Source organism: Globicephala melas, chromosome 10, assembly GCF_963455315.2.
Source record: "Globicephala melas chromosome 10, mGloMel1.2, whole genome shotgun sequence".
NCBI lineage: Eukaryota > Metazoa > Chordata > Mammalia > Artiodactyla > Delphinidae > Globicephala > Globicephala melas.
In genome coordinates this window covers 632,633-657,485 of record NC_083323.1, presented here as the reverse complement: position 1 = coordinate 657,485, position 24,853 = coordinate 632,633, and the positions used below count along the sequence as shown (strand labels likewise).

General features: G+C 49.3%; 1 protein-coding gene across 3 annotated transcripts in view; it reads right to left on the bottom strand.

Moving 5' to 3' along the window:
* MLC1 (modulator of VRAC current 1) overlaps window positions 1-24,853 on the bottom strand; it is a 63,263-nt gene that overhangs the window by 4,466 nt on the left and 33,944 nt on the right. For 2 of the 3 annotated variants that reach the window (XM_060305531.1, XM_030855416.2), the window contains exons 4-9: window positions 24,451-24,524; window positions 22,470-22,598; window positions 21,512-21,626; window positions 19,819-19,944; window positions 12,298-12,484; window positions 883-1,031 (exon numbers count right to left, since the gene is read on the bottom strand). In XM_060305531.1, coding sequence (XP_060161514.1) covers window positions 883-1,031; window positions 12,298-12,484; window positions 19,819-19,944; window positions 21,512-21,626; window positions 22,470-22,598; window positions 24,451-24,453 — 709 coding nt within the window. In that variant the 5' untranslated portion in view covers window positions 24,454-24,524. The remainder of the gene's footprint in view (window positions 1-882; window positions 1,032-12,297; window positions 12,485-19,818; window positions 19,945-21,511; window positions 21,627-22,469; window positions 22,599-24,450; window positions 24,525-24,853) is intronic. The other variant, XM_060305530.1, reaches the window with a different exon arrangement.

Sequence of the window (24,853 nt, the reverse complement as noted above, 5' to 3'; positions counted from 1 at the left end):
AGCAGGCAGAAGCTCGGGAAAGAGAACGTTTCAGGACAGCCTGAATGCAGGATATTCACAAATTAATAAAGCTTTTTAAAAATCTCATAAAAAGTAACCACTTATGAATTTACAGCAACAGTAAAACCCCTCAACTAACTCAAGGGGCAAATAGAAAATGCAAACGAAAGGTAAGGTCCACTTAGATACTCAGGAAAGAGAGAACATCATATAACATAAACAGGAGGATGCAGGGAAGGCTGTATTCTGAGGACATTTCCATAGCCTGGAAGCTTCTACTCTTGCACGAGGATGTCTGGGAATAAATAAGCTTAGCATTTAAGTCAGCACCAAGCGCGAACAGGAAAATTGAACAAATGCAACCAAAAGTTGGTTCTTTGGAAACACTCCTAAGATTGGAAAATCACCCTGAAATCCTGTTTTTAAATGAAGAACCCACAGTATTCACCATTAGGAATAAAGAAAAGGGCACGGTCACAGCCGTGACGCAAGGAGAAGTAGAAAACCGGGGTCCCGGGACAGAGCTCACAGGGCACTCAGGATGCGCCTGCAAGAGGCCAGTGCCTCTGGGGCTTTTATAACCGCCCTGGGCCCAGGCCCCCACTGCTGCTGGACGCGGAGTCCTCGCTCCATTGCAGCAGCTGGCGAGCAAAGCAAATACGAGAAGAAAACTACAGACAGTCTACCTGAGGACTAGAGACGGAACTTCCTAATGAATCCTAATTACTTAGCAAAATTTGGAAGAGCAGCCATGAACACCAGGGTCACTGGGATGCCCGCTCCCCGGGACCCACGAGTCCTGAGCCCCCCAGGGAGCCTGGCGCCCAGTCCCCCCGCTGCCACGGCTGGCTGTCCCCGCAGGGCGCCCGGCTTGGGACTCACCTCGTCCCCGGGACTTGGCCGCGGGCTTTACGATCCAGATGTTCCGAAGCCCGTCGATCTCCGTCTGAGGGTTCACAGAGGTGATTTTCTTCAGCAGAGCTTGGCACTGCGAAAAGTAATTTCTGGAATTGGAGATGAACGCCTCGCCGCTACAAAGCAAGATCCAGAAAGCCCGTGAGGCTCTGAGGGCGGTGCCCAGGTGCCAGCAGGTGGCCGCCCGAGGAAAGGGCGAGGGGCAGGCTCAGAACATCCTCCTGCCTGCCCGACGGGTGCCCGGGAACGTGGCCTGTAGGGTGGTGGGGACCCCCGATTTGAGGACACCCCGGGGCGCTGTGCCTGGGCCCAGAAAAGGTGCCGGGACATGAAGGCCAGGGTTCTTGTGCCGGACCCACGTCAGGGTGGCCCTTGCAGGCCCGTGTGGGAAAGCCGAGCTGCCCACGCCGGCAGCACCCAGGGGCCTGCAGCTGACGCGGGCTGGACGCCAGCTTAGTGTCCCGTGGGCTTGACAGCCAGAGTGGCTGGTGGCCACACGGTCACGGCAGCCATGGGGCCGCCCCGGGAAGCCACCGTAACTTAAGGGAATAAGGGAGGCAGACGGCACAGCTGTCTGCGTGCGTTCAGAGCTCGATGCTGGTGCGTCCCTGAAGCCTGGGACCAGGAGCCCCACCCCCGCCCAGGCCGCATCGCAACCCCACGCGAGGGTGGACTGCAGCAGAGGACACTGCGCTGGGCCCCGAGGCCACCTGCCACCAACTGCGGGGATGGCCCTGGCGTGGGGAAAAAGCCTTCTGGGACACGGACGTCTGTGCACAATGTTGTGCCCACCCTGCTGGGAAGGGGGGGCAACAGGGAGGGAGTAGCGATGAGTGGGGTCCCCTATGGTGGGGGAGAGGCCCCATACCGAGGAGCAGAGTTTGGGGCGTGAGAAAGCAGGAGCCCCCTTTGGTGCAGGTAACGTGGGTGACGAGTCAGACGGGGCCACGCCCCCTGGTTCTAACAGGACACACAGAAGGGGAGCCCCCGGAGCCCCCTGGCCCACCTTGGTGGTGCACACGCTCTACCTGACCCCAGGGAGAAGACAGGACCTGGCGGAAGCAGGTGTGAGTCCCGAGCTGTCTGTAACCCTCCCGCCCGGCAGCAGAGACCGGCCCGGATGCCGTGAGAAATGAGGCAGGTCCCCGAGAGCCCAGCCTGATGGCCAGGGGCAGAGCTGCCCAGGACACCAGCAAATGCAATCTCGACTTGGGCTCAGGAAGAAGACAGGGGTTGATCTTCCCCCAGGGAAGGGTCCCCACTGTCTCCCCAGGGTGTCCAAGCCCTTGCAGCGGCATCCGGGCAGGATGGAGTCCCCTGTGAGTTTGTGCATCACAATAGGAAAACAGTCGCTTCCCCCTGGGGGTTAGAGGACGGACGGGAGGAGGCGGGACCCCAGCCTAAGGTGAAGGCCTGGCCAAGCTCCCTGTCCCAGACACCCTCATAATCGCCAGAGAACAAGCACTGTCCCCCCAGATGCTGATGACAAGAAAGGGACACAGCATCTGCCCTTCTGGTCCTGACGACACGCACACCACGCGTGGGGACCCCGGGCGCCTCAACAAGGAAGGAACGGGGACAGACCGAGCTAACCGCCCTCCGGTTCCCTAACGAGCCCCCTAGCTCGGAAGGTGCCACCGCGGCCCTTGCGGGGTCTGCTGCTGCCACCCACTGGTTACACCTGGGACTTCGAGCCAAGGGCACAGCCCTGCGGGGAGAGCTGCCCATTCTCGCACGTGCAGGTGCCACCCGGGTCCAGATGCAAACACTTCCAACCCCTCAAAATGCTGCCCCGGAGACCACGTCGGCCAGACCCCTCTGCCTCTGCCCTGTCCTCCCCGCCCCTGTGTGGACGCCTCCAGCTTCACACCGGGGCTCGTTCAGTCAACAGAACGACGTGGAGAGCCACGTGTGGTGCTGCAGGCATCAGCAGCAAGTTCTTCACACCGCTGGTGGTTTCCAGATTACGAATGAAGACCCTCTGCAGATGTGTTTTCATTTCTCTTGGACAAACGCCCCAAGCGCGGCAGAGCTGGGTCGTAGGGTATGTAGATGCCTCAATTTATACGAAATGCCTGAGGCTTTTCTAGACAGGCTACACCCATTTCCAGACACCCCCGCCGCCCTCCCCCCTCCCCCCTCCCCCCTCCCCCGCCGCCCCCCCCAGCAGATTTAGGCTCCGGCCGCTCCACATCTCGGCTGACCTTTCAGCCGATCTTGTGGGTGTGCAGTGGCGTCTCTGTGGTTTTAATTCACCCTTGAATTATGAATTCAGTGATGCTAAGTGTCTCTTCATGTGCTGATTGGCCGTTTGCTGTCTTCTTATGTGACATTTCCAATGGGATTGTTTCTCTTACTGATTTATGGGCGTCCTTTAAACATCCTAGATCCGAGACCTCTGTTGGATATACGTGTTGTAAATATGTTCCTCCAGTTTGTGGCTTGTCTTTTCATTCTCTTTGTAGTGTTTTTTGATAAACAGAGTTCTTAATGTCAATAAAGTACAATTTATCAACTTTTAAATTATGATTAGTGCTCTTAGAGAACTATTTAAGAAATTTTTCTTTTTTTTTTGCGGTACGCGGGCCTCTCACTGTTGTGGCCTCTCCCGTTGCAGAGCACAGGCTCCGGACGCGCAGGCTCAGCGGCCATGGCTCACGGGCCCAGCCGCTCCGCGGCATGTGGGATCTTCCCGGACCGGGGCACGAACCCGTGTCCCCTGCATCGGCAGGCGGACTCCCAACCACTGCGCCACCAGAGAAGCACCCTTGCATGGATTTTGATGGGGATTACAATGAATCTATAGATTAGTTTGGGAAAAACAAACATCTCTATACCACTGGGTCTTCTAATTCATGAATGTGGTTTTATACACACACACGTACACACACATACACACAACACACACACACACACTTATTGGGTCTTTAATTTCTCCGTATAATTTTATAATTTTCAGTTTAGGGTTTTCCTTGTATTTTGTTATATTTTTTCTGGATATTTGTAGGTTTTTGATGTTATTGTAAATTTCATTTTGTGATTGTTACAGTACACAGAAATACAGTGGGCTTTTGTATATTGACCTGGTACCTAGTGATCTTGCTAAACTGACTTAATTATGATACTTTCTTTATGATTGTTAAAATTTTCTATGTGCACAATTAGGTCATCAGTAAGTAAAGAGTTTTATGTCTTCCTTTCTGATTTTTTGCCTTTTCTTTCTTTTTCTTGTACTATTAAACTCAACAGATTGTTCAGTCAATACTGACTAGATGTCATGATAGTGGGAATTTTTGTTTCATTCTGATTTCTAGGGGAACACTTTCAGTTCATGACCATTAAGAAATATATTAGCTTTAGGATTTTTGTAGATAAACTTTATCAAATTAAGGAGGTTTCTTTCTTTTCCTAGTTTGCTAAAAACAGCAACAAAACTTAACATGGACACATTGAATTCCATCAGTGTTTTGCATCTACTGAGACGCTCATACAGTTTTTCTTCTTTATTCTGTAAACACGATGAAATTTACCAATTTACTTTTTTTTCCAAAAATCTTATTGTGGTAAAATACACATAACATTAAATTTACTACCTTAAATATTTCTAAGTGTACAGTTTAGTGGCATTAAGTACACTCACGTTGTGCAAATATCACCACCATCATCTTGTAAACTGAAACTCTGTACCCATTAACTCCTAGCCCCTGGCAACCACCATTCTACTTTCTGTCTCTGTAATTTTGATGACTCTGAGTACCTCATATGAGTGGAATCATACATTATTTATCTTTTTGTGTCTTGCTTATTTCGCACATTATAATGTTCTCAAGGTCCATCCACGTTGTAGCATTTGACAGAACTTCCTTCCTTTTAAGGTTGTAGAATATGCCACTGATCAACTTTTGGATGTTAGACCGACCTTGAGTCCCTGGAACTCAAGACTGGAAATGACGAAATAAAATTGTTTTCTACAATGACATATCCTGTATGTAGAAAATTCTAAGGAACACACACACACACACACACACACACACACACACACTGCAAACTATTAGAACTAATAAATGAGTTCAGCAAAAATTCACAGTTACAAGATCAATATACAAAAATCAATTGCATTCCTATATGCTACCAACAAAAATCCTAAAATTAAAATTAAGAAATTAATTCCATTCATAATAGTATTAAAAATAATAAAACATACAGGAATACATTTAGCAAGAGAAGTATAAATTTTGAACTCTGAAAACTATAAAACATTGTTGATACACATTTTAAAAGTCCTAAACAAGTGGAGAAGCATTCTATATATATGGATTGGAAGACTCAGTATTATTAAAAACCAGAAAATACAACCCACAGAGACAGAAAAAGATTAGTGGCTGGAGAGGACGGGGGTTCTGAACAAAGAGTGACTGAAGATGGGAACAAGGGAATTTTATGGGGTGATGGACATGTCCTAATACTGGATTGTGGTTTTATACAACTTTGTGAATTTACCAAAAATCATTGAATTGTACATTTACAATTAATGGAGTCTATGGCATTCAAATTATAACTCAATAAATGTATATGGAAGAAGTGGAAACAATTGGATTCCTCCTGTATGATTACGAAGATTTATGGTGGCAAAGACTGCCCTGCTGTGAGTACGCCAGTCTGTTTGCTGATCGAAGGGTTAGTTCCATTTCAGCTATATTAATGCTACTCTGATTTATGACAAGGCCGTACAGTGGGAAAAGAAATACTTTTCAATAAATTATAAGTCATTTCCAATATTCATATGGAAAAATACATCTTGATACCTACCTAACCCTATACACAAAAATCAACTCCAAAAGGGCATGTGTAAAAATATATGAAAGGTAAAATAATGAATATTTTAGAAGAAAACATAGGAGTATAAATTCATGACTTGGAAACAGCAGGGACTCTTTGAAAAGTATTATAAAACATCAATCATGAAGAGAAACTAAGATAATTGGACTCTATTATGACTAAAGATTTTCACTCTATCAAAACACATCTTGAAGAGAATGAAAAAAAGCCACAGAATGGGAGACAATAGAAGGATGGGCAAGAAACTTGAACAGTGAATTCACAAAAGAGCATATCCACGTGGCTAATAAACATGAAAAGATGACAAACTGCACTAGTTACCAGGGCAATGGATCTAGAAGGATTCATACGTGAGAATAAATAGAAAATTTCTGGAAAAGGGAGTAAAGGGAATGGACTATTTCTACCATGAATTAAATCATAAATATACAGTAGTTAAAAATATACAGTACTATTACTAGGGTAAAAGACAGCAAGGCCAGTGGAAGAGAATATATAGTTTAGAATTAGACCCAAAGATATTAGAAAGACTGCCATGATGATGAGAGATGAGACCAGTGTAAGAGACATGTGGGACACAGTCTAACATATGTGTAATTGGAATCCAGACAGAGTTAGAGGAAGAATGGGGCAGAGGCAATACCGGAAAAATTAATGGCCAAGAGTTTTCCAAATTTGATGGGAAGCTCCAACTAACAGATAAAATAAGTCCCACAAACCCAAAGCCAGATAAATACAAAGAAAACTGCTCCTAAAAGCATTGTAACAAAACTGCCGAGAACCAAAGATAAAAAGAAGATCTTAAAGCACCCAGATAAAAAGACACTACCTTCAAAGGACACAAACAATACTACAGACGATTTGTAAATAAAAATTATGAAAGCCAGAAGATGATAGAACAATATATTAAAATGCAAAAGCAACAAAAACCTCTGCAAAGCTAGAATTTTATTCAGGTGGAAATATCTTTAAAAAATGAATGTCAGGGGGCTTCCCTGGTGGCGCAGTGGTTGAGAATCTCTCTGCCAATGCAGGGGACACAGGTTCGAGCCCTGGTCTGGGAAGATCCACATGTCGCGGAGCAACTGGGCCCGTGAGCCACAACTACTGAGCCTGTGCATCTGGAGCCTGTGCTCTGCAACAAGAGAGGCCGAGATAGTGAGAGGCCTGCGCACCACGATGAAGAGTGGCCCCTGCTTGCCACAACTAGAGAAAGCCCTTGCACAGAAACGAAGACCCAACATAGCCATAAATAAATATTTTTTTAAAAAGTGAATGTAAGGACTTCCCTGGTGGCACAGTGGTTAAGAATCCACCTGCCAATGCAAGGGACACAGGTTCAAGCCCTGGTCCAGGAAGATTCCACATGGCATGGAGCAACTAAGCCCGTTTGCCACAACTACTGACCCCACGTGCCACAACTACTGAAGCCCACACACCTAGAGCCCTTGCTCCACAAGAAGAGAAGCCACCACGATGAAAAGCCCACGCACCGCAACGAAGAGTAGCCCCTGCTCACCTCAACTAGAGAGAGCCCGCGCAGCAGTGAAGACCCAACGTGGCCAAAAAATTAATTAATTAATTTTAAAAAATGCTTAACTTTTAAAAAAATGTAAAATTCTACTTCTTCAGACAAAATAATCAGAGAGTTCTTAACCAACAGATTGTCACTAGAAGAAATACTGAAAGATGCTTTTTAGGATGAAAGAAAATAATAATGAAACTGCAGAAATGAATGAAGGTCCCTTAAAAAGGTTAATACGTAGGAAAATATAAAATTGCTGACTATTTAAAGCAATAATAAATACCTCACATGTAATTAAAACGTGTAGAAGGGAGGATTCTGGGAAGGTGGCAGAATAGGAAGCACCAGGAATCTGTCTCCCCACCTAGGCAACAATTGCACTGGCAGAATCTGATGCAACTGTTTTGGAACTCTGGGGTCTACTAAACGTGTGCAACCTCCGAGGGAAGCCTCAGACAGCAAATCGAAGTTAATTTTGGTCAGTACCAGTTCTTATTACCGTGGCAGCTCCGCGTCTCCCACCCCTGTGGCAGGCAGCTGTGCATGGGCTCTGGGGCAGCGTGCACGCAGCTTGCAGGCGCCAGGGCGGGGAAAGAAAGGACCCTGTCCTCCAGACATCGGGGATCTGTGCTCTCTCTGATCACTGATTGCTCCTCCTGATGATAGAGGTACAGACAAATCAGACAGGCCGCCATTATTGCTGGACCTCCCCCCACAGTGTTATAAGCCCCACCCCCTCCAGCTGAAGAGCCTTCCAGGAGATTTAAAGGGCCAGCACCCTTCCCTCCCCTTCATTTTATTCTTCTTCCCTTTTGGAGAGCCAGACATTAAAAGACTAGGACATTTAAAAACAACTGCATAAAAAGGGAAAATTAGAAAGTGACTGTGCATGCCCAGAGAAAGGCATAGAAAAGACCTAAGAAGACCTTAAATTTACACCTCAGGCACAGAGACAGACTACAGAAATCAAAAAACCAAAAACAATAAACAGAAACAATAACATGAAACAGCAAGCCCTGGAGAAGGAGGAGAACCTGATTTCCAGAGTTTCCAGCTCGCCATAACTAGAGAAAACCCACGCAGCAACGAAGACCCAACACAGCCAAAAATAAAATAAATTTATTTTAAAAAATTTAGCTGTAAAAAAAAGAAGTCCCTTCTTATCAGTTATTATTTTTAATGTAAGTGGACTAAACTCTCCAATCAAAAGACATAGATCTGCAGAATGAATTTAAAACACATGATCCAACCATATGCTGTCTAGAAGAGACTCACTTTAGATCTAAGACACAAATAGACTGAAAGTAAAAGGATGGAAAAGATATTCCATGCAAACAGTAACTAAAGAGAGGAGATGTGGCTATACTAATATCAGACAAAATAGATTTGCAGTCGAACAGGTTACCAGAGATAAAGAAGGACATAATATATTGATAAAGGTTACATCTTCTTCAGCAAGAAGACATAACGATTATAAAAAGTTATGCATCTAATGACAGACCATCAAAGTACATGAAGTAGAAACTGACAGAATTGAAGGGAGAAACAGAGAGTTCTACAATAACTGGAGACTTCAATACCCTACACTCTCAATAATGAATAAAAGAGCAAGACGGAAGATAAGGAAAAAAATGACTTAACACAGTAAATCAACTAAATCTAACAGAAACACACAGAACACTCAACCCAACAACAACATACACATCGTTCTTAAGTGCACATGAGACATTCTCCAAGACAGACCGTAAGTTAGGCCACAAATTAACTCTTAATAGGTTCTAAAAGATAGATATCATACAAAGTATCCTCTCTGATCACAACGAGATGAAGTTAGAAATCAATGACAGAAGTACGACTGGAAAATTCACAAATCTGTGGAAATTCAACAATACTTTCTTAAACAACCAATGGATAAAAGTAGACACCACAAGGGAAATTAGAAAATACTTAGAGATAGGAACTTCCCTGGTGGCACAGTGGATAAGAATCCACCTGCCATTGCAGGGGACATGGGTTCAAGCCCTGGTCTGGGAAGATTCCCACATGCCATGGAGCAACTAAGCCCGTGTGCCACAACTACTGAGCCTGCGTTCTGGAGCCTGAGAGCCACAACTACTGAGCCCGTGTCCACAACTACTGAAGCCCGTGCGCCTAGAGCCCCGGCTACGTGACAAGACAGGCCACCGCAATGAGAAGCCTGTGCACCGCAACGAAGACCCAGTGCAGCCAAAACTAACTAACTAAATAAATAAAATTTAAAGAAAAAAGAAAATACTTAGAGATAAATGAAAATTAAAACACAACATGTCAAAACTTATGGGATGTAATGAAAACAGTACCAAGGGGAAAATGTAGAGCTATAAAGGCTTACATTAAAAAATGAGAAAAATCTCAAACCAATAACCTAACTTTACAGCTTAAGAAACTAGAAAAAGAAGAACAAACTAAACCCAAAGCTAGCAGGAGGAAGGAAATAATAAAGATTAGAGCAGAATTAATCAAAATAGAAAAACAATAGAGAAAATGAATAAAACCAAAAGTTGGTTCATTGAGAAGATCAACGAAGTAGATGAACGTTTAGCTAGATGGACTAAGGAGAAAACAGAGAAAACTCAAGTTACTAAAGTCAAAAATGATATTAGGGACATTACTACTGATTTTACAAAAATAAAAAGATTATAAGAGAGTACTATGGACAGCTGTACACCAATAAACTGGATAACTTAGATGAAATACACAAATTTCCAGAAACACAAAACCTACCAAGACTAAATCATGAGGACACAGAAAATATGAATAGACCTAGAGCAACTAAGGGGCTTGAATCAGTAATCAGAACCCTCCCAACAAAGAAATGCCCTAGACGTGATGGCTTTCCTGGTGAAATCTACCAAACATTTAAAGAAGAACTAATACAAGTCCTTCTCAAACTCTTCCCAAAAACTGAACAGCTAATAAATGAATTCAGCAAAGTAGCAGAATACAAAGTCACCACGCAAAAATCAGTTGCATTTCTATTTCTCTTCTTAATTCTGTGATTGTTTTATATATTCTGATGCGGTATTCACTACATCTAAGTCCAGATTGCTTTGATTCCTTTGATTGGATTCTTTTGTTATGAAATACCCTCTTTACGTCTATTAATACCTCAAATACAGTTGGAGATTTTAACTAAGCTCTCTCAGTATCTCAGAGAACACACAGGCGAAATAATCAGGAAGAATATAGATTTGAATCACTAACTTGACTTAATTGACACTTTTAATAACACACCACCTAGCAATGCAGATACACGTCGTATTCAAGTGTAAATGAAACAGTTACCAAAACAGATCAGTGCTGATCAGGGCTGAAAGGAAGTTCCGCCAAAATTCATGTTTATTTTTTATTCACAGTGAAAATCTCTATACAAAAAAGAACCTTGATCTTTATCTCTTATCTTACACAAAAGTTAAGATTAATTAATCATGAAAAGCTAAAAGTGAACGGAAAAACAGTAAAACATGTAGAAGAAATCATAGGGGAACATCTTCATGATCTCGAAGAGTCAAAGATTTCTTAACCAGCACTCGACCTACCATAATAGGGAAAAAATGAAAACAGTGGACCTCATCAAGAAATTCCACTGAAAGGTAAAAAGACAAGTCATGCACCGGGAGAAGGTAGGCTTAATGCACCTCTCCAACAAAGGACTTGGTGACGAAAATGTCGAGAACTCTTAGAAACCAACTTTATAAACAGAGAACCAACCTCTTTCTCTTTAATGATCAAAAGATTTGAATAAGCACTTCACGAGAGAACATAGCCAAATGGCCAGTAAGCATATGAAAGTATGTTCATCACCATCGGTCATCAGAGAAACGCAAACTAAGACCGCGATGAGACGACGAGGAAGGGAAAATGAAAAAGTGTGACAGTGCCGAGGGCTGTCCGCGGCGCGGGGAGTGGGGCGCGTGGACGCGTATCACGGCTGGCTTATGGAGGTGCACAGCCACTTTGGGAATAGGTTAAGACTGCTGGTATCCCACCTGCCCACCCACAGCAGAAGGAGTAAGGGCTCTGTGGTCTATTGAAAGGATGGGGTTCCGCACAGCAACAGAAAAGAATGAGCTTCTGCACCGACTTGGATAAATCCCGCAGGTCTTGTGTTGAGCAGAAGAGTCACAAACGAGACAGCTCGGCCTGTACGATTCCATGAATATGAAATTCCACAGCAACATTGGTGGAGGTGGCGGGAGTCAGAGGAGGTGTGACCTCGGTGGGGTCCTGCCTGGGAAGGGTTACTAGGGGGGCTGGGGGGCTGGGAGTGTCCTTTATCTTGATCTGGGCGGTGGCTACACAGTGAGCACACATGCAGACTTGTATCCTCCTGGACAAATACCACCAGCACATGGCGCGCCCTGTGCCACATTTACATCCAGTGAGGAAGAAAGTACTTGATCCAAAGAAGGAAAGGAGTAAAACAACAGAAACGACCCCGGGATGGTGCGTGTGCACCGCAGGCAGACCCTCCGAAACGAGGGCTCCAGCTTTGCTGCCATGTTCCCTCGGCGGACAGCTGCTCCCGCCGCGGGTGCTGGCCCGCCTCTGCCCCAGCTTCTCACTGTCGGCCACTGTGAGAGGTCGCAGCCCTCCGCAGAGGGCCCCCGGGTAGTGGGGGGCAATTGAAGGTCGTGGAGTCAGGAGGCCTGGGCCGAGCAACGGCCCTGCCGGTCCCGACCACCCAGGGCCAGCCTGGCAGCCTGGCTGCGAAGGGGACGCCCAGGGCGGCTGTGGCCCCAGATGACGCAAAGGACACGCAGGGTGCACAAGGCGCCACAGCCTCGCCCGGCCGTGTCATCCTCTTATCAGCCAACAAGGGCCTGGGCAGGCACCCCAAAAGGCACCCCAACTCCCAGACAGGCGCCCCAGACGTCCCAGGGGCCAACGTCCCCAGACAACCCCTAAAGCCCACCCGGCGTCCCCTGGATAACGCGAGCAGCGGGCAGGCCCCAGAGGGCGCCGACCAGGAGTCTTACTGAATGAGCCTGTAGTACTGCTGGGTCAGGTCCTTCCACTCGTCCTCCGTGAGGTCCTTGGCGGCGTCTTCAGAGAGGTCGATGTCCTCGTGCTCCAGCCGCCCCAGGTAGGCCTCGCACGCCCTGCACGCGACGTCCACCAGCTGCCCTGAGAGGCCTGTGAGCCTCGATCCCGTGCTCTCAGGAACTGAAACCCAAGGACAAGCACGTGGGGCCTGGGCCACCACCCGCCCCCATGCAGTGGCACCACTGGGGGCACAGGCAAAGGCCACCCCACCTGTCTGTGCCTCAGGGTCTCACGGTGAGGGCTCTCGCTTCTCTGGGCAGCCGCCCTGGACGCCACACCTGGGCCTGGGCAGGTAACCTTTCCCCTCCCGAAGCTGCCCCCCACTGCACCGTGCCCCCTCCCCGCCGCACCCTCCGACTAGACTCTCAGCCCCTCGGGTGGGAATGAAGCGGCACTTCTGATGAGGTCTCCACAAAACCTCTGCTTCTGAGCACACACTTGGTCCTCAGTGAGAAAAGCACAGGTATTCGTGGACAGCCCTGCAGTGATGCCTGTCAGCCCTGCGGGAGGCTGGGGGAACACCTCCCTGTACGTCCAGCACTTCTCAGAGCCCCAGCATGTGTGGGCTTTGTGGCTCTGAGCATCCGACCTCTCACACAGCACCCTCTCCTTCTGGAGCCCGTGAGCCAAGATCACTGTTGGTCTGGGGAGCACTGAACACAGGGAGGCCCCCGCCCAGGTGAAGGCAGACCTCATGCACCTGGCCCCCACCTCACGTGGCGGCCTGCCCCCCCCCACAAAGCCAGCGGTCCCCAGGCTGGATGCGGAGATGGGGTGAGAGCTGAACCCTGTCGTGGGGCTACGGGGCAGGAGCCTGCAGAACAAGGCTGCTTGGAAGGTGTACGGAGACACCTGCACAAGCCCCAGGCACAGCCACTGAGACGGCAGCCCTGATGGACCCAGCGGCCGCCAGCGAGCACGGACCCGGGAGAAAGCGCTCGAGCTTCGCGGTTGCTGCGGGGTTACAACATGCATTTCTTAAATGTGCTGAGGTGAACTTCACAAAATATAAAAATAACCATTTTAAAGTGAAAATTCACTTCTGGTGTCCAGCACGTAAGGAGCCTGGAAGCTGCCACTCCACCCCAACAGCGGGTGAAAACCTGAACAGACCGGAAAATCACCAGCTGTTCTTAGATCTGTCCGAGAACTGAGGTCACAGGGCAAAAGCCTGCCCCAAACTGGCGAGACGGATGGGCAGGTACAGAGAGTCACCAGAGCAGAAACCTGTGTGGGAGCCGGCACCAGGGAAGGAAACCCACCTGCTGCCATGGCCGAGTTGCTGGAGGCTCAGGGCGGACAATCCTGAGACTTAGAAACCCCAGGGCTCGTCTTTAGGGGACCCCGTACTTTTGTCAGTTTTACCTCCAAGAGTCTGACCTGGGGGTCACAGTGAGTATTGGAGGAAAATCCCCTCGTGTTGCTGACGGGAGAGGAGGAAAGGAACACTCTGTTCCTAACCAGGCTGCCCTCAGGAGAAATAGTCACCAGAGTGTGACCTGCCAGGGTCTGATCAGGGCCTAATCAACGCTGGGGCAGGAAAATACCCAGCTCCGCCGCCTCTAGCCATCCTATCCCACCAAAGGGGGGGAAAAGGAGAAGCGGTGGTGAAGGTCACAGTCCAACGGCACAGGCTCAGCAAAGACAGAGACCTGATCACAGGACTACAAAGCACTGTATCAGACAAAAAAAAGAAAAAAAAGAGGGGATTTGTTGCCAGTAGACTTGGCTTGCAAGAAATGTTAAAAGAAAGAAATCCTTAGGAGAGGAAAAAAATGGCATAAATCAGAAACTCAGATCCACATAAAGAAAGGAAGAGCATTAGAGAAGGAATAAATAAAGGGAAAATTAAAACTTTACTTTTTTAATCCTTAATTGATCTGACAGAACATAATAATTTAATAATTATTATTAAAAATAAAAATAGAAAAAATATATCCAGATTATAGCTTATGGATAAGTGAAATAAATGACAGCAAAGATACAGGGCACAGGAGGGAGGAATTAGGAATATTTTGTTATAAAATATTCCCATTACTGTAAAGTGGTCAATGTTACTTGAAAATGCAGTTTGATTCATTGTAAATGTACATTGCAAACTATAGGACAACCACTAAAAAAATTTATATATATCTATGTATATCTGCTATGCTAGGAAGAGAAAGAAAATGAAATCATACAAAATGCTCAATTAAAACCACAAGAGTCAGAAAAAGAGTAGAAAACAATAGGAACAAAGGACAAGGGCAACGAATAGAAAACAGTAATAAATATGGTAGCTGTTACTCCAACCATATCAATAATCACTTTAAATGTCAACGATTAAATGTATCAATTAAAAGAGATTATACAGTGATCAAACAATAAGACCCAGCTGTGTTTTCAACAAGAATTCCACTGTAAATGAAGACACATATAGATTAAAAGCAAAGGGATGGAGAGAAATATACCCTTCTAACACTAATAAAGGAAAGCAGGAGTATCTATATTAATTTCAGACAGAACAGACTTCAGAGCAAGGAAAACTATCAGGGATGAAAAGAATGTTACATGATGATGAAGGGGTCAGTACACCAAGAAGACATAGCAACACTTAACATGTATGTGCCTAACAACAGAGCGTCAAAATACATGAGGCACAAACTGATAGAACTTCAGGGAGAAATAGATGAGCTCTATTAGAGTTGGAGACTTCAACACCCCTCTCTCAGAAATGGATAGATCCAGCAGGCAGAAAATCCGTAAGGACGTAGGTGAACTCAATAGCACCGTCAACCAACTGGATATAATGGACATCTATACAGTACTTCATCCAACAACAGCAGAATACACATTCTTCTCAAGCTCATTTGGAACAGTTCCCAAAATAGGCCACTTTGGGGCCATAAAACACACCTTAACAAATGTAAAAGAATAGAAATCATAAAATATATGCTCTCAGGCCACAATGGATTAAACTAGAAATCAGAAGATACAGATAGCTGGAAAACTCCTCAAGTACGTGGAGACTAAACAACATACATCTGATAACACATGAGTCAATGAGAAGAATCCCAAGAAAAATTTTAAATATTTAGAACTGAATGAAAATAAAAATACAATTCATCAAAATTTGTGGGATGCAATGAAAGCAGTGCTTAGAGGGGAATTTATAGCACTGAATGCATATATTAGAAATGAAGAAAGATCTGAAACTAACTATCTAAGCTGTTATCTTAGGAAGCCAGAAAAAGAAGAACAAATCAAACTCAAACAGAAGAAAATAAATAATAAAACTTAGACCAGGGACTTCCCTGGTGGCACAGTGGTTGAGAATCCGCCTGCCAATGCAGGGGACATGGGTTCAATCCCTGGTCCGGGAAGATCCCATATGCCACGGAGCAACTAAGTCCATGTGCTGCCACTACTGAACCTGTGCTCTAGAGCCCGCGAGCCACAACTATTGAGCCCACGTGCCGAAACTACTGAAGCTCGCACACTTAGAGCCCCTGCTCCACAACAAGAGAAGCCACTGCAGTGAGAAGCCTGTGCACCACAACGAAGAGTAACCCCCACTCACTGCAACTAGAGAAAGCCCACGTGCAGCAGTGAAGACCAAACACAGCCAAAAATAAATAAATAAAATAAATAAATTAGAAAAAAACACAAACTTAGACCAGAAATCAATGAAATTGAAAACGGGAAATCAATAGAGAAAATAAGTGAAACCAAAAGCTGGTTCTTTGAACACATCAATAAAATTAATAAGCCTTTAGTCAGGTTAACCAAAAACAAAAAAGGATGGATGACGTAAATTACTAATATCATAAAACTAAGAGGTGACATCACTACAGATCTCATGGACATTAAAAGGATAATAAAGGAATACGATGAACAACTTTATGCCGACGAATTTTATAATCTAGGTGAAATGGACTGATTCTTTGAAATATACAATCTGCGAAAGCTCAAAGAAGAAGAAATAGACAATCTGAATTGTCCTATACCTATTAAAAAAATCGAATCAATGGTTAATAACTTCCCAAAACAGAAGGCACCAGTCCTAGATGGATTCACAGGTGAATTCTACCAAACATTTAAGGAAAAATGTATACCAATTCTCTACAATCTCTTTCAGATGATAGAAGCAGAGGGAGTACTTTGTAACTCATTCTCTGTGGCCAGCATTACCCTAATACCAAAACTAGACAATGGTATCACAAGAAAAGAAAACTGTTGACCAAAATCTCTCATGAACATATTTGCAAAAATCCTCAACAAAATATTTGCAAATTAAATCTAACAATTTATAAAAAGAATTATACACCATGACCAAGTCACATTTATCCCAGGTATGCAAAACTGGTTCAGCATTCAAGAATCAGTTCATGTAATCCATCATACCAACAGGCTAAAGAAGAAATATTACATGATCATATCAATAGATGCAAAAAAAGCACTTGATAATATTCAACACCCACTTATGATAAAAACTCTCAACAAACTACGAATAGAGGGGCTTCCCTGGTGGCACAGTGGTTGAGAGTCCGCCTGCCGATGCAGGGGACATGGGTTCGTGCCCTGGTCCGGGAGGATCCCACATGCCACGGAGCGGCTGGGCCCGTGAGCCATGGCCGCTGGGCCTGCATGTCCGGAGCCTGTGCTCTGCAACGGGAGAGGCCACAACAGTGAGAGGCCTGCGTACCACCAAACAAACAAACAAACAAACAAAAAACTAGGAATAGAACATCAAGTTGAATATCCTCAACTTGATAAAGAATATCTACAAAAAACCTATAGCTAACATTATACTTAATGGTGAGAAACTAGAATCTTTCCTACTAAAATCAGGAGCAAAGCAAGGATGTCCTTTCTCAACACTCCTTTTCAACATCATACCAGAAATCCTAGCTAATGCAATAAGACAAGAAAATTAAAAGTAAACAAATTGGGAAAGAAGAAATAAAACTGTTTTTATTCAGAGATGACATGATTGTCTAGGTAGAAAATCTAAAAGAATTAACAACAAAAAAACTTCTGGAACTAGTAAGTGGTTATGGTCAATCACTTTCCTATACACCAGCAATTAATAATTGGAATTTGAAATTAAAAACAAAATACCATTACATTAGCACTCCAAATATGAAATAAATACATAATTAAATCTAACAAAATATGTACAAGATCTATATGAGGAAAAGTACAAAACTCTGATTACTTAAATCAAAGAAGAACAAATTGGGCTTCCCTGGTGGCGCAGTGGTTGGGAGTCCGCCTGCCGATGTGGGGGACACGGGTTCGTGCCCCGGTCCGGGAAGATCCCACGTGCCGCGCAGTGGCTGGGTCCGTGAGCCATGGCCGCTGGGCCTGCGCGTCCGGAGCCTGTGCTCCGCAACGGGAGAGGCCACGGCAGTGAGAGGCCCGCGTACCGCAAAAAAAAAAAAAAAAAAGAAGAACAAATTAATGGAGAGAGATTCTATGGTCATGAATAGAAAAAACTCATTGTCAAGATGTCAGTTCTTCCCAACTTGATCTATAGATTCAAAACAATCCCAATCAAAATCCCAGCAAGTTATTTTGTGGATATTGACCAACTGATTCTAAAGTTTATATGGAGAGGCAAAAAAATCCAGAATAGCCAACGCAATGTTGAAGGAGAAGAACAAAGTTGGTAGATTGACACCATCTAAATTTGAGCTTTACAATAAATCTACAATAATCAAGATAGTGTGGTATTGGTGAAAAAGAGACAAATAGATCAGTGGACTAGAGAGCCCAGAAATAGACCCACACAAATACAGTCAACTGATCTTTGACTAAGGCACAAAGGCAATACAATGGAGCAAAGACAGTCTTTGCAAACAAATGGTGCTGGAACAAATGGATATGTGCAGGCCAAAAAGAAAAAAAGAATCTAGATACAGACCTTACACCCTTCATAGAAATTAACATAACATGGATCATAGACCTAAGTTGAAACACAAAGCTATAAAACCCCTAGAAGATAACATAGGAGAAAACCAAGATGAACTTGGGTATGACGACGACTTTTCAGATACAACACCAAAGGCACAATCCGTGAAAAAAATAATTGATAAGTGGGACTTCACTGAAATGTAAAACTTCTGCTCTGTGGAAGATATCATCAACAGAATTAGAAAACAAGCTGTAAATTTGGAGAAAATACTTCCAAAAGACACATACACTAAAGTACTGGTACCCAAAATATGCAAAGAGCCCTTAAAACTCAACAATAAAACAAACACCCCGATTTAAAACTGGAGGGAAGCTGAACAGACTCCTCACCAAAGAATATATACAGATGGCAAATAAGTATATTAAAAGATGTTTAACGTCATATATTGTCAGGGGAACGCAAATTAAAACTACAGTGAGACACCACTACACACCTACTAGAACAGCCAAGATCCAGAGCTCTGACATCACCAAATGCTCACCAGGATGTGGAGCAACAGGAACTCTCATCATTGCTGGCGGGAGCACAAAACGGTGTAGCAACCACTTTGGAACAAGCTTGGCAGTTTGTTACCAAACCAAACATACTCTTGCCATATTATCCAGCAGTCGTGATCCTTGGTATTTACCAAGTGAGTTGAAAACTTACAGCTGCACAAAAGCCTGTATGCAGCTTTAATCATAACTGCCAAGACTCGAAAGCACCCAAGATGTCCTTCAACAGGTGACAGGATGAACAAACTCTGTTCCATCCAGACAGTGGAATGTTAGTCAGTGCTAAAGAGAAATGAGCTATCAAGGCATGACTTAAGGAGGGATTTAAGGAGGGACCTTAAATGCACATTAGTAAGTGAAAGGAGCCTGTCTGAGTCATATACACTGTATGATTCCAACTGCATGACATTTTGGAAAAGGCAAAGCTGTGGTGACAACAAAAAGCTCAGATGTTGGGGGGCAGGAGGAAGGAACAGGCTGACCACAGAGGGGCAGGAGGAATGAACAGGCTGACCACAGAGGACTTTCAGGGCAGTGAAACTACTCTGAAAGATACTGTATCAGTGGATACATGTCATTATACATTTGTCCAAACCAAGAGGGAACCCTGATGTAAACTGTGGTCTGGGTGATGATGACGTGTCAGTGTAGGTTCATCACTTATAGCAAATGGACCATCTGGAGGAGGATGTTGACACAGGGGAGGAAAGGGCAGAGGGTACACGGGACACCTGTACCTCCTGCTCAACTTCGCTGTGGACCTAAAACTGTTCTGTGAAAGTGAATAACAACAAAAAGGACTTATCTGGGTCTTGTAGGCCTAAACCCACGGTGGCCCACGACTCCCTACATGACCCAGGAGCGCCATTCCCATGGCATTCTGCTGGAAGAGACTGGGGGTCGGGCAGAGCTGCAGCCCCACCCTGGATGCACAGCTCCACGGCCCCTCCCGTCACTGTCCTCCCGGGGTGCCACGGCCTTGGCCACGCCGAGGCGGCACACACCTTGCTTGTTGCTGGGGCCACTGTCACCGGCCTCTTCCTTCCAACCCTTGGGTGTGCTCCTGCTGCAGTTCCGGTGGCTGACCACCCACTTGAGGATGCTGGAGGCCACCGTGCGCCGGAAGTCGTCTGAAAGGACACCAAGGCCTCACCCCCGTGCCTGCGCTGGGGACGGGAACTCAGCCAGCGCCAGCCATTCCCAGCCCGGCATCCCACTGCGTGCGGGGGCCTCACTCCTGCCTCAGAGCCCTCCGGGGGCCGGGCGCTCCCCCACCGTCCACACCCTCCACCTCCACACTCATCCTCCCTCCTCTGCGGAGGGGAGCCTCATCCACCCCAGGACCTCCACCCCAGCTGCGCATCCACCCTGCCTACAGGCCCAGAGGCAGAATCCATGCACCCCGTTTCCTGCCCCTCTCCTGCACCCCCAGGGCCACGGTCTGTGGCACCGTCACCACCTCTCCCTGTCCCCGTGTCCTCAGCCCTGCACAGAGGGATCCTTCTAGAAGAGCCCCCTGCTGACAGCACCAGGACCCTCCCCATCACACAAGCCCCTCCGGACCTTCCTGGACATGTTGGCTCCCACCGCTCTAACTGCGGGTGGCTGGGGGCCCTGCTGTATCCACCAGCGCAGAGGCAGCTCAGGGTCCCCCAGACCCAGGCTTGGAGCCAGGCTGCCTCTGAGCGCCTGTCACATGCCAGGGGCAGCGGCCAGGGGAGGCTCGCCTCCGTGAGGGGCCTGGGAGGCGAGGCTGCTCCCCACCCCAAGTAGCTGGATATTCCAGCAACTTCTCTCCCAAACCTGCTCCTTCCCCACCTCAGCTGAGGCCACCCTACCCGGCATCCACCGGCCTGGCACTACTGCTGCCCTGGAAACACCCAGAACCTGAGCCCCCCACGCGGCCCCTCACCCACCCCCCTCCGTCCATCAGAACACATGCTCCTGACATCACCAGCCCTCTGCCCGAGGACGTGCGGGCACACTGCCTGCTGCAGGGCTGGCCTGGAGCTCCCCAGCCAGCCGCCCTCAGCCCCTCTCTCCTCTGGGTCTCCGCCCGGCGCCCCATCTTGCGAGGCCCCTGCTCACGGCCCTGCCCCCGCTGCGCTTCTCACCTCTGCCCCCGCCCCGCCCCTGCCTTGTCCTGCAGCCGGCCATTGGCTCCTGGGAGCCCCGGCCTGGGGTCAGGGCACAGGGCAGGGGTGCTGGGCAGATGCCGCTCTCTACAGCCCCCCAGACGGGCGCTCAGGAAACACGGGTCCCCCCCGAACGACCCCCTCCCTGCCTGCCCTGCCCTTCTCCTTCTCTCTCCTGTGCCTCCAGGCAGATCGAACCAGGCACCAGCCTTTGTCCCCAGCCCAGAGGCCGTTGTCCCCGTGTGCCCCAGGCACCCAGACCCAGGCCCAGCACCACCCCCATGCCGGCCTCTCCCAGAAGCCTCGTCAGAACCAAGCTGCTGACACTTGGCCTCCTGCCTTGCAGACGCTGCCCATGGAAGTTTCTAGACTGGCTCCTACCACGTGAAACAGAGCTGAGGTCCCAGGTGCTGGGATGGGACCGGGCCCTCCGCCATCACCCCACCCCCACCCCCAGCCCTGCGGCCCCTCCTGCAGGAAGGTGGGCCAGAAAGAGGCCCCGCCGGGTTTCCGGGCCCAACGCTCAATGCCAGGCGCCTCGGCCGGGCCGCCAGCCACTCACCCAGGAACTCTCGCTTCTCGCTCTCGGTGCAGAGGCCGTAGCAGCGTGGGAAGAAGGAGTCGGGGTTGGCCTGGACGTACCACGGCAGGTTCCGCAGGCTCACGCACAGCCCGATCTCCAGAGACAGCGGCACGTCAGGCCCGCCGGCCACGCGCCAGGCCAGCTTGGACCACTCTCAGTGCCCACGGGCCTGGCTGGGCAGCACCGGCTCCAGTGGGCTCCCGGGAGGGCACCTCCTGCAGCCGCCCGGCCCCACTGGGCTGTCCGCATAGCCCACACCCAGACGGACACCAGCGGCCCAAGGCCTGGCAAGGATGTGGGGGGGGGGGCGGAGCCCTACAGGAAGCCCCGGGGGCAGCCGTGCACTTCATCCCTGCTCCTCTGTCACCCTTGAGGGTTTAGGGGACGGTGCCCTTGTTGCCAGGGAAGCCCCTTTACCCAATCGCTCCCAGGGGGTACACACAGGCCTGTCCCTCCCGGGCTGGCCCCGCCCCTAGCCTCAGCCCTCAGGGTAAATGGTGAACGGCTGCCTGGACGGGCTGGCGGCTGAAAGGGGGAGAGGGCAGGAAGTGCCCGTGTGGCAATGCCCCCTGCAGTTGGAAGTCACAGCGCAGGTGAGGGTGGCCCGGCCCCCCTGGGATCCGGAGCCCCTCCAGGGCCCAGAGCCTGGGTCGGGCTGCGGTGTCAGCCGTCACCTGCCCTGTCTTGGGCTTGGCCTGTGCGCTTGGGGCCGCCCAGGGACACAGGGCGAGGGGCACGGGGGCTCTGGGGGGCGGTCTGAGGGCAGCAGCACGGAGCGGCTCTGGACTCTGCTGCCGGGCCAGGCCAGCAGGAGACTCCAGTCCTGGAGAGGCGCCCCCAGGGAACCGGTCCCCGAGTGGCGCACCCGGCTCCGGAGGTGCTGGCATTTCAGGAGGCGGGGTGCTGCCCCGCCTGCGCCCCCAGCCCTCCCACTCACCTTGGTGGTGAAGGACGCCGTCTTCCCGTAGTGATTCAGCATCTGGTCGCAGCTCAGGCTGTGATAGTCAATGATGTCCCTTTTGATTGTCCAGAGGAAGTATGGTGTTTCATTTTTTACCAACCTGGACTGGCAAGAAAAAACCTTCATCCACACCCAGCACCCAAGGCTCACGTCTCTGACAATGGGACACGCCAAGACTAAAGGAACCGGGGTTTAGGTGAGAAGCGGCGTGTGATTTCCGTGACTCCCATCCTGACTGCGGCCTCGCACGTTCCTCGAGGGTCTGCTGCGGGCTCACGTGGGAGCAGCTACCACACAGGGCTTCCGATGGCACAGGGGTGGGGGGCTTCGGGGTCTGGGCTGCAGGGGCCCCGAGTGAGGTCTGAGCTGCGCCCCCCATGGGTGCCCACGCCAGCCGCAGGGACACACCACGTGTGGACCTGGGAGAGTCCCCGTCCCTGGCCGCCGGGACACAGGCTCCTCCGCTGCCCCCGCACCTTCAGAATGCAGGGGCCCATGAGAGCAGCTGTCATTTGTCACAGTGTGTGAGGAACCGTCGTACACGGAAGTTTAGACAGAGGCTTGGTGGCCACCCGGGCGCCCGGGACGAGAAACGGGTGGGTGACTGGGGTGTCCTCGGTGTCTGCACTTTTGTGTTTACAAAAATGGCATGTTTTTGGTCAAAATTTCTAACCATACAAAGAGATACTAGGAAAGGGAAAGATTCTCCAAAATCCTACCCTAGAGATGACCCGGACACCCTTTGTGGTCACTGTCTGCAGACAGCATATCAGGACCACCTAAGCCCCCCGTGACTCAGGTCAATCGACCTTGACCCCTGTGTTCCGGCAGGACTGGCTCCCCCCACCCGACAACAGCACTGTTGCTGGGGGGTGCAGGGAGGGGGCTGCTGGGGCCCAGGCCGCCAACGCCACTTCCAAAACGCACCCACCCAGCTCCCTGAACGCTGGGCTCGAGCCCTTGGTCCTCGTTCCCGCTCTCAGAGTGACATGTACAGCTCCTGCTGCCACCTTCCCGTGTAAGTGTCATTTGTCACACTGTGTGATGAACCGTCGTACACGGAAGCATAGACAGCAGCTTGGTGGCCCCCCGGGCGCCTGGGGTGAGAAACGGCCTTCGGTCCAGAGCTGACGCTCCTGCGCAGGCCCGGCCCCCTGCACCCACCCCCGCCGACTGCCCACGCCCCCTACCCGCGGACAGCCCCCCAGCCTCACGGTCAACTTTCACAGAAAGGAATCCGCTCTGGGAACTTGCAGTGATGGGCTCCCCGGCCTGTCGGGGCTTTGCCCGTTTCTATTGGATCGTCATCTGCTCCTGACCTGTGAGCACGTCACATGTTCTGAGTACCAGATCTTTTAACTCGTAAGCCCTGCAAGTACCTCCCTGAGCGGCTCGTCTTTTCGTTCTGTTCACGGGGTCACATGAGGGACAGGAGCTCTTCAGTGCGGTCAACGCGTCACGCTTGCTCGCGGTGGACGCTGTTTGGTCTTGTTTTAACTTTCTTCCCTCCCCTTGAGTCGCAGTGGCCCTCTGTTATCGGCCAGCAGAGCCCTCCCGGGGCAGCACAGCTCTGCAAAGCCCATCCCTGATGGCTGACCTGCCACCAGGGAGCATCGAGGCCCGGGAGCTGGGCCCTGTGGCAGCTGCCCCGCCCCGCAGGCAGGCGCTGCGTCCAGCAGACTCCACCGCCACCGTCGCCGCCTGGGGGCTGTTCTGATCCTGTCCCACAGGGTTTCCACAGACCACAGGCCCAGCTTGCCTGCCCACACGTGGAGGCACACACGTGGACACTCAGAAACACGGGGCACACGGACGCACACACGTGCACACGCATGCACTCGCGCGCATGTCCTCGAGGCCGGGCGTGACCGTGGCTTTGCCACATCTCCCCCCCCAGGACACGGCACAAAGGCAGGTAAACGTCAGCCGAGACCCCTCCAGAGCCCACGGGACCTACCATCACATCGTGGATGTCGTCTGTTTTCCTCGAAGCCACTTCTTGACTTTCTTTGCCTTCAGCATGTTTGTGTTCTGCAAACACAACACACAGGAGATGTCAGTGCATCATGGCCGGAAGGCGTGACCACAGCCGGGCCCACGACAGGGCCCAGTGCGGAGCAGGTGCCCCCATGGGTCCCGAAAGGAGCAGGGTCGAGTCAGGCTCGGGTGTCCACCGCGTGGCACCCCCGCCAGGGGCCGTGCCAGGGTCGGGGACCCGGGACGTGGGCAGGGCTGTGAGCTGGGTCTCAAGCACCGTGTGGGACAGGGCCCAGCGCAGACCCTGGAGCCAAGAGGATGAAGACTTTGTGCCGAGCAGGGGGCAGGCACAGGTGGGGTCAAGGAGGACCCGTGACCAGGGG